This window comes from Limulus polyphemus, unplaced genomic scaffold (assembly GCF_000517525.1).
Source record: "Limulus polyphemus unplaced genomic scaffold, Limulus_polyphemus-2.1.2 Scaffold115, whole genome shotgun sequence".
NCBI classification, from domain to species: Eukaryota; Metazoa; Arthropoda; class Merostomata; order Xiphosura; family Limulidae; genus Limulus; species Limulus polyphemus.
Window position 1 is genome coordinate 767589 of NW_013665725.1, and position 10632 is coordinate 778220.

Consider the following 10632-nt stretch of genomic DNA (forward strand, 5'->3'; position numbering starts at 1 on the left):
GCTCTGCCCACCACGGGTATCGAAACCCGGATTCTAGCGTTGTAAGTCTGCAGACATACCACTGTGCTACTGTGGGGGGGGGGGCAGAAAAGTAAGTAAAAGAAACATTCTTGAGACAAAGTATTAAAAAGGTTGTCGCCTCCCACTCTCATCCCCACTGAGTTGTAACGATATTATATACAGTGGAGTCGGTGTACGCGTGTTTACCCTTTTTGTATTTTACGAAGTTGAGTTAACATGCGTGAAATTTTTATCACCTTCCACCAAGTTGTAACGATATTATTATATACAGTGGAGTCGGTGTTCGCGTGTTTACCCTTTTTGTATTTTACGAAGTTGAGTTAACATGCGTGAAATTTTTATCACCTTCCATCAAGTTGTAACGATATTATATACAGTGGAGTCGGTGTACGCGTGTTTACTCTTTTTGTATTTTACGAAGTTGAGTTAACATGTTTGAAATTTTTGCTATACTTTAAGAGCAAAAATCGAATTACGAGGGTTTATACGTGTCCCTGCTATTCAATATGAGATCATATGTGTTATTCGATATTGGATAAGTTAACAGAACACAAAAATTTGATATTTTACAACCCAAGTTCTAAGTATTCCTGCAGTATAGTCACCACAGTTGTAATGGAATGTTAATGGTCCACAAATGGTTTCTGGAACATGTACATTTGGGAGTTTTTATTTGTTGTTGTTACTACGATAAAGTTTAGAAGGTTATGAAAAATAAACTAAACTGCTGCTCCATTACCAAACTACGTTTGGAGAAGTGGCTTCTACAGATGTTACATTACAATTGACATTAAACAAATGATCAACTGGAACCGTTAGAAATTGGCATCATTAAACATAATCGAACACTGATCGAGAAAGATAAGGGGGTGGTGAAAAAGTGCGAACCTATTAAAATGCGTTACAAATGCCGACTTAAAAAGTTTTATTTATCTTTTTTTTTCCTATAAATGCCTTTTTTTATCAGATGTTGTTATTAACAGGAGACGTATTTCATTCTTTCTCATTCCACACCGTATCTTAGATTTCAAGATTTTTATGTTCGATAAAAGGGGTGGGCTGGTGAGTCTTGGAATTATAAAACAATGTTCGATAATTTTTAATCATGAGAATTGTGAGTGGTCCCTGAGGTATACTGCTTATACAAATGATAAAATGCACACAAAATGTGCCTTAGTAATGAGATGGGTTTATTAGTTTAAACGTTATTTACTCTAGTTCACAAAACAAATCAGATGGGCAAAAAAAACAAAAAAACCTTGCTAACTTGAAAATTCAATTAAAAGTTTTATTTACTTTGAAAGTTAAATTCTGTTTATAAATTGCTGGGTTGATTACAGGTGTGGTTTAAGATAAAACTGCTATAAATGCTGTATTCATTTCCCCAGTCCGAAATTATACTTGTGTGATCGAGTTTTGATAGGATTCACTTTCGACATATTGAAAATAGCCTGTATATGACAGGTTGCTATCAGCAATGGTCTACTTTGTTAGTCGTACTAAAATACATGGTGACATTACTATGCCCTTATGTTGTTTTTGTAATTAAGCCCAAAGTTACACAATGGGCTATCTCTGCTCTGCCCACCACGGGTATCGAAACCCGGATTCTAGCGTTGTAAGACCGCAGACATACCGATGTGCCACTGGGGGGCGACTATTCCCTTGATCACAATAAAATACATGGTGACATGACTATTCCCTCTGTGCCTAAAATGTTGATTTGTGTTGGAGAAACGATATATGTTTAAGGCATTCTGAACATTTTAGTGTTAAGTTCTCAGTACATACCATAATCCTTAAATGTTTCTTGGTAGACTTATGAACAACAGTATTGGAAATAACAAATGAACAAAACATAGAAATAACTAAAATTCAACATGAAGTTCCAGTTAGTTTACCACAACTGGCAGCTAAAAATTCACATTTTCATTTAAAAACTAACAAACATACTATTCAGGTCTTTTTCTGTAAACTGGTAAGAAACAAATGCTCGAAGTACTTCATTGGATCCGAATTTGAACGTAGATATATATCATCATGAATTTTTCAGAACCTTAGAATGTTGACAACAACTCTATGATCACAGAATGATAAACTCCTTTTAAACTCGAATATCTAACGTTTATACGAAAAAGTTTTTCGATATGACGAGGAAATGATTTAGAAAAATAAAAACAGTTTCGTGTCGGCTTAATGGAATTTTACGAGAATCACAATAGTTTATTAGCTGATTTTATGGTAAGCAAGCACTAAGTTATGCTAACTTAAACATTTTAAGTGAACTAGAATATTCTGTTTCTCACCAACGTCGCTTTCTTCATAGCCCCACCAAGCGGAGAAACAGTGTAGCAAACGTCCTACTTATGCAGCGTTATATGACCAATAAACAACTTTGTGTAAAGCTTACGATGAAAGACTTGAACCGAAATCATCATATTTATGAGTCGTAAAACCAGTTGTTTTCACCTTTTTGGAACAAAAGAAGGCAGAGCAGAGAAACACTTAATACTGACCAATATTTATGAAAAACAACCCTTTTTCTTTTACATTTTCCTAGAAATACTTAGAGTTATTATAAGTAAATTCTTAAAATACGACCACATTATCATACAAGATTAGATTTTGCTCTTCGTGGAGATTTTGGTGCAATACAGTAAAACAACCAGGAAGGCCTGTAATAAAGGGATTTCACTGTTGCATATATAATGGACTATTCTGTATTAAACCTTACACCTTTCTTGGAAGACTATGTAATTCACTAGAAAAAAAAAAAAAATTCTGAAATTTGTTATTTTTTTATGTATCTCGAGTGTGCCATTTTTGCAAAATGTAAAAAAAAAAACGTGATTTAAATTATAAATATATGAATAATATAAATAGGATCATACAATCTTATTAAAAATAGCAGCTGATGTAGTGTGTCTGATACATCCAAAACTAAAGTCCTTGTTAGTTGAAGTACTTTACAGTTAGAAAAAAACAACAACAAATACCCGTCAAATAGACAACAACAAAGACCCGTTAAATAGACAACAACAAAGACCCGTTAAATAGACAACTCAATATTTTCTGTAAATTTGCAACAGATAAATGGTAAAAAAAAGAAACATTTTTTTAAACAGAAAATATGTTTTCGAGTAGTGTTTGTGTTGTTTCCAAGAAGAATAAAATGAGATAAGGACATTGTCATGTTGAATGTTCTAAAAATGCTAACAATTGTGAAAAAACTAAAGAATATGTCACTAGACTGTGTCAGTTTTGAATGTATATATACGTATGTGTGTGTGATATAATATGTATATATATATATCCTATTTGTGTGTGTGTTGTGTGAATTTTTTTTAAAAACATTTTGAAGTGTAGAAGAAATGGATTCGTTACTTTGTCTTTTTGTGTGTGTGTGTGAAAATGCATTTCCGATGTTCTACAGGCTCTTGTAAAATAGTAAAGTGAGTATATCAAAGTTGAAGAGAAATGGATACGTTTGTTTTGTGTCAGATATCTGCCATAGAAAATTATATTCGGGATGCTGAAATTTGAAGAAATTCTAAAACATGAAATTTAGGTGAAGCCGGTATCTTACCAAACGTCGTCCACAGTACAGACAGTGTGTGTATTCATATTTATGGTTGAATCAACACATAATCCCGCTGCGCCCATTGAGGAAGGCTGAGATTAATGTGTTTTTTTTCAAATGAATAGGTCCGGCATGGCCAGGTGGTTAGGGCGCTCGACTCGAAATCTGGGGGCCGCGAGTTCGAATCCCCGTCCCACCAAACATGCTCGCCTTTTCAGCCGTGGGGACGTTATAATGTGACGGTCAATCCTAATATTCGTTGGTAAAAGAATAGCCCAAGAGTTGGCGGTGGGTGGTGATGACTAGCTGCCTTCCCTTTAGTCTTTCACTGCCATATTAGGGACGGCAAATTCATGTTGTTACACTGTATTATTATAACTATTTGTTCCTACTGCGCGTGATAAAAGAGGTTTATTAACAGTTGCTGTTATTTTTTTTATGAGTTATTCTTATAAGAATAATCCTAAAATAAAAGCCTGTATATGTTTGTTTGTTTTGAATTTCGCGCAAAGCTACACGAGGGCTATCTGCGCTAGCTAATTTGATCTTGGGCCCTTTCGGTAGAGAGACTATGGTGCTATGTTCTAGTAAGTGCTAATTAACTAGTAACTAATTAATAATCAGACCTATAAGCTACTAATCATGACAACGATTAATATCCGATCGCCACAACCTTACCGTAAGTACTGATCTTTCTGTCATCAAGCCAAATCAGTCATGAATAAACGGTTAATAAAACACTTAAACATGTAAAAATTAACGTGTTTTAACAGTGGAGACGGTTGCTTTCTAATAAAATAAACATGAATTTAGCTGTAACTGTATAATATATGTGATTGGCTGTTTACTATCAGCTGTTATCATGCATTTTAATAAATAACACAGGACTGCGAATTTAAAGTTCATAAAAGTTGTCTTGGTTTTAATAACGGATGTTCTATAACTCAGCTACGCAGATTTCGGAAATAATATTTTTTTTTCGAACGCATAAATATTTTTTTTTCTATCGCATTTTTACAAATCGGGAGGAAAAAAATTCTGACTTAGATCAAATTATTATTTCTTTTATCACAATGAAAATTTCTTTTATTATTATGTTTGTTAACAAAAAATAGAAACAAACTGAATAAAAGGGAAACGAACATGCATCCTCATTCATCCTGATTATTTGTGTGTGTGAAATCTACGTCTTTTAGTCTCAAAACTACGTTTCTTTTGTGTATTGTGTATTGTGAAAAATGTGAACGTGATGAAGAAAACCGGATATGATTTACGGATTCAGCGTACAGGAATTAATGTAGAACATGTAAAAATTTCAAGACAATAAAACCATCGCAGGCCTGTGTAATTAACTGAACTTGATCTTTGATTGTTTAATGTATATCCCCTCTAGCTGTGTAAGATATCTCTCACGTGAATATTGTCACTATCTTGATGTGTTCTTTGTGACTTCGTTAAAAGCATTCTCGCCCAGAAGGAAATATCCATGCAGATTTGACTTTGGTTTTGGTTTGTTTTGAATTTCATGCAAAGCTACACGAGAGCTACCTGCGCTAGTCGTCCCCAATTTAGCAGTGATAGGCCAGAGGAAAAGCAGCTAGTCAATAAGACACACCGCCAACTCTTAGGCTATTCTTTTACCAACAAATAGTGGAATTGAGCGTCACGTTGTAACGACCTCCACGGCTGTAAGGGCGAGCCGATCATGTTCGGGGACGGGGATGCGACCCGCAGACTGTAAATCGAAAGCTATCTCTGCACTGCTCAAGGGGGTGGGGAAATCGAAATCCGATTTATAGCGTTAAAAAAAAAAGCCCACCGACTTGCTGCTGAGCCACTGGGGAACAGATTGGGCTCTCTACTGTGTCAGCCATGGGGAACCGAATTCCGGCCTTTAGCGTTATAAGTCCGTTTACTTACCTCTGCCTCCCCCCACGGAGGACAATGGCTAGGTAGAGTGGAACAAGTGAAGTAAAGTATTTTGCTCAAGGACACAAGCCAGCCTCGAACTCGCAACTATCTAACTACAAATCCAAAGCCACTGAGCTACGCTGTCCACATCGTACAATGTACAATGGAGTTAGAGTTTAGTAACTGTATTTCCTATAATGTAAAAGCATACTACGAGCTAGTCAAACAAACAAAATCATTTCCAGGGTTACTTAGGTAAAAATTGGTTCGTCTAAATTAAATCGTAGGGTTAAAAATCATTAAAGTTCACGTATCAACGCTGTGATTTAGGAACTGATGCCAAATTGAAAATACTCTTAGCGCAACACACTCCTCCTTAATATTTATACACTGTTGTAATGGAAGTGATTCATATTTTCGGAGCTAAAAGAAACTAAAATATCTGGAAGAGATGTGTGAAAATAGGAAAAGCAAACAGTACAAAGAAAGTGTTAATTGGAGGTGAAACAACACACAGTACAAAAACAAGGACAATATAACACAGTGAGTAAAGAAAAAATGCATACTGAAAAATAGAAGAAAAAGTAAAAAAAAGCATTTGTTTGTTTGAAGTTAAGCACAAAGCTACACAAAAGGGCTATATGTGCTGCGCCCACCACGGTTATCGAAACCCGGTTTCTAGCGTTTTACGTCCGTAGATATACCGCTGTGTCACTGGGGGGGGGGGCTATAAGAAAGGAAAATGAGATAGTGATTATGCAAACAAAACAAACAGAACGACAGAAAAACGGATATCGTTTCTGAGTTGTCAGTAAAAAATCAAAGGATGAAAGTCATGAAAATACTGAGAGCACAAAAAAATGGATAAGATGACAATAGATAGACAACAATGAAAATGTAAAGAAGAGGGATGTAAACACACTGTGTGATAAATACTCAACATTATACAATGAATAAGGTTAGGAAATATGAAAATGTACAATGTGACAGAAGCAAACAACATAAGACAATGGGTTAGATGAATCTCTCGTGTGAAAATAAGTAGACGACAATGAAAATGTAAAGAAAAAGGATGTAAACACACTGTGTGATAAATACTCAACATTATACAATGAATATGGTTAGGAAAGATGAAAATGTACAATGTGACAGAAGCAAACAACATAAGACAATGGGTAAAAAGAAGGATGTAAACACACAGTGTAACTAACATAACTAAAACAACAGGTAAGATAAAATACGCTAAAACACAGTATGACAAAAAAAACATAAAACAACGAGTAAGGCAAAGAAAGCTTTAAACATAAAGTATGTCAAAAATAACTCAAACAGTAGTTAACATAAATAAAGATATAAATGCATAATGTAAAAAAAAACAACCTAGAAGAATGGGTAAAATAAAGAAAGATGCAAATATACAAATAACATAAGACAATGGGTTAAGAAAATGGATATTTAAACATAACATAAAACCTAACTGACAACATAAGGTAGACTGTAAAATAAATAGAAACACAAAACAGGACAGAACTGAAACGTTGGGTAAGGCAACAAAAAAAGAAATAATATGGAATAACAAACAGCGTGAGGCGCGAGTAACGCGAATACTAACAAGTAAGAAAAGAACACAGAAAGCAGAATTAAGTGGGTTAGTAAAATAATATGTAACTGAAGAGTATAACTTACGACATCGAACGGCAAAACATACAATAGAACAAAAGGAATAAGCTTAAAATTTAATATAAGCAGAATTTTGTTAGTTTAAAGCTATCTTTAGTTTCGTAATCATTAGTTTGTTTGTTTTTGAATATCGCGTAAAGCTAAACGAGGGCTATCTGCACTAGCCTTCCTTAATTTAGCAGTGTAAGACTAGAGGGAAGGCAGCTAGTCATCACCACCCACCACCAAGTCTTGGGCTACTCTTTTACCAACGAATAGTGGGATTGACTGTCACTTTATAACGCCCCCACGGCTGGAAGGGCGAGCATGTTTGGTGTGACAGGGATTCGAACCCTCGACCCTCAGATTGCGAGTCGAGCGCCCTAACCACCAGACCATGCCGGGCCTCGTAATCATTAGAGTCTCGCGAAGACATACCCACCGATCGGCGTCAGCTTGTTGTTGTTGTTTTTTTCGATTTTATATCTAAGTACATAATTCTGATTTGAAGTTAAACAAGCTTTTGAAATAGATTGTGAGAGAGCAGTAAACGACACTACGCTATATAAATTTTAAAAATATTGACAAAGATCGAGACACAATAACGGACAATATAAAAAATGAGGCAGGTAGGAACGGCGTTCAGAAAGGCATAGATAATTAAGATAGTGAAAAACGTAAAGGAAAACAAGTACTGAAGGATGCAAAGAAATTCAAAACTTGCTGTAATGTATGAGAATACAAATGGGACAAATGAGCGTGAAACAAAAATGGTCAGCAAAGCGTCATGGAGAAAAAAACAATAAAAAATTTAGTAAAATAAGGCATTGAGACAGAAAATATAATCTCCTAACAGGACATCAAAATGAGAACTTAAAACGGTTAGTAATTCAAGAGAAAATATAAACACAAGAGTGAAAACGTACCGTTTAGGCATCTCATCCTGGTAAGACTTGAAGTTGGTGGCAGACACTTCGGAAGAAAGCAGATATATTAGTGAGGGTTACTCTAATAATCGGGATGAATTTTATATTATTAATTAACAGAAGCATTTCATTACATTCATAAGTTCAAAATTACAGCATAATAGTGAGAATGACGATGTTTAATCGGATGCCATATCCTAAACCTTGTTGTTTTAATGATTTTTTTTTCCGATATGAATTAATTTTGAAATTAGTAAATTTAAATATTTAATTATCAGATAAATGTGAGCTCAAACTTTCGACAAATAACAAGAAATTCCCTGTTAAATGGTTTTACTTAATAATGCATACGCAAACTGCTCACAACTTGTCAGGAATCACAGAAAATTTAGACAAGAATATTTTAGTTGCTATTCAATTACCGTACTCAAGGAACAGGCAAACTCAACTACCGTACTCAAGGAACATTCAAACTCAACTACTGTACTCAAGGAACATTCAAACTCAACTACCGTACTAAGGAACAGGCAAACTCAACTACTGTACTCAAGGAACATCCAAACTCAACTACCGTACTTAAGGAACATCCAAACTCAACTACAGCATTCAAGGAACAGGCGAACTCAACTACAGCATTCAAGGAACAGGCAAACTCAACTACTTTACTCAAGGAACAGGCAAACTCAACTACCGTACTCAAGAAACAGGCAAACTCAACTACCATATTCAAGGAACAGGCAAACTCAACTACCGTACTCAAGGAACAGGCAACATCATTGCTTCACGATTATCATTAACAAATTATACAAAATGTTCAGACAAACGACCTAAATACGCCACCATTTGAGTATCGCACATTGTTTACTAAAATATGAGTTTCCACCAAATATGGTCGTGCTGAAAAAGTGTATATAATAATATTAGTATCGCATGTGAAAACAGGGCAATAAATTTACTATCCCGTATCTCTGTGCAATTAAAGAACTCCTTTCTTTCATACTAAAAATTTAGATTTCTGAAGATGATGTGGCTGAACCTGATGCGCTGCCTCCCAAAGTATGTTCCACAGATGAGGTTAAGATCCGAGAATCGTGTTGGCGAATTATCAGCTTGATTGTCTACCTATTTAAGGCTTAGTATGATGAATAGTATTATCGTCCATCAAAATAAACTGTGAATCTAAGGAAAAGATTTTCGCATTTACTCAAAGTACTTCATTGCTGCCAGGGATCCATGTCTGACTAATCAGAGGCTCATCCTGCATGTAATCTGACTCCTGCCTGTTCTACGAAATTTCCTGAGCAGTATTCTGAAACCTTAGCACCTTAGTAAAACTGTTTGTGACATCCAGGCAAAAGTGCTTTTCGTTAGTGAAGAATACTTAAATCTAAATCAATGAAATTCCTATGAGCATGCGCTCTAGCCCAGCCTAATAGTTTTCTCTATACCTATGAGTTAATAGAATGGTTTTAATTTTCCGAGACTTCGTTGACTGGGTAGATATTAGAATCTTGTGGTTGTTTACAGTTTGGTTGCCCTGGCTGATGTGATTGTAAATACAGCAGTCTTAGCAGGCGTTCTGCTGTGATACAAGGGCGTTCCTCCCCATATCGCCCTGTGGTATTTGTGTGGGTAGAGTAACGATAACCCGTGCGAAGAAATTACATTCTGCACACATTAAATGCTTAAGCTATACAACCCCACTGTAACCTAAAATAATGTAGGTATTTGAATAATGTTAGAGCTCGTGCCTAAATCATTATTCCACATTATATATCGGACCAAGTAGTTAATGATTAAATATATATGTTACAGGTTTCTTTTCAATTTCACCAAATGTAAAGTTGAGAGGAGAATCTGTGACGTAGAGATCTAATGTTCTCTTTGATTGGTTGTACCATCTGCTGTGAACTGCAATATGCCAGTTTGATTTGCCAGCTCAAGTTGCGCTGATGAGCTTTCATTAAGCGAAACTGCAGTCCACAGCAGAGGATACGGCCAATCAAAGAAAACATTAGGCCTCTACGTCACAGATTCTCTTTTGAATTTTACCTTTGGTAAAACGGAAAGAAACATGTGAAATATTAGGTCGTCAAGAAATTAATGTCACGATTTGGAACATTTTCATTAATCACACCCCAAAAAACGTACATCTGGTATAATAGGTAAACGAACCGCCTAAACGTCACGTTAGTGTAGACTATATAATGTACAAAGTTTAGTATACTCTAATCCATTATAGTGATGGCACATGACGAGACACACATTCGGCATGTAATGCTGTTTAAATACAGGAAGGGAAACAACGCCTCTGTAGCCACAAAAAATATCAAAGAAGTTTATGGAAATCTTTTGAACGTTCGTAAGTATCAACAATGGTTCAGCAAATTTCTTTCAGGTGACTTTAGCCTTGAAAACTGTGATGGCAGGAGCCGACATATTGGAATTGATATTGATGCTCTGAAGATGCTTGTTGAGTCTAACCCAAGGCAACACACTCGTGAAATGGCCCTGGAATTGCATGTCTCTTATGAA

At 35.5% G+C, this 10632-nt stretch overlaps 1 protein-coding gene across 1 annotated transcript in view; it reads right to left on the minus strand.

Annotated features, from left to right (window-relative positions):
- LOC106471776 overlaps positions 1-10632 on the minus strand; it is a 68718-nt gene that overhangs the window by 10618 nt on the left and 47468 nt on the right. Inside the window, exon 4 of the mRNA XM_022401271.1 lies at positions 8098-8143. Coding sequence (XP_022256979.1) covers positions 8098-8143 — 46 coding nt within the window. The remainder of the gene's footprint in view (positions 1-8097; positions 8144-10632) is intronic.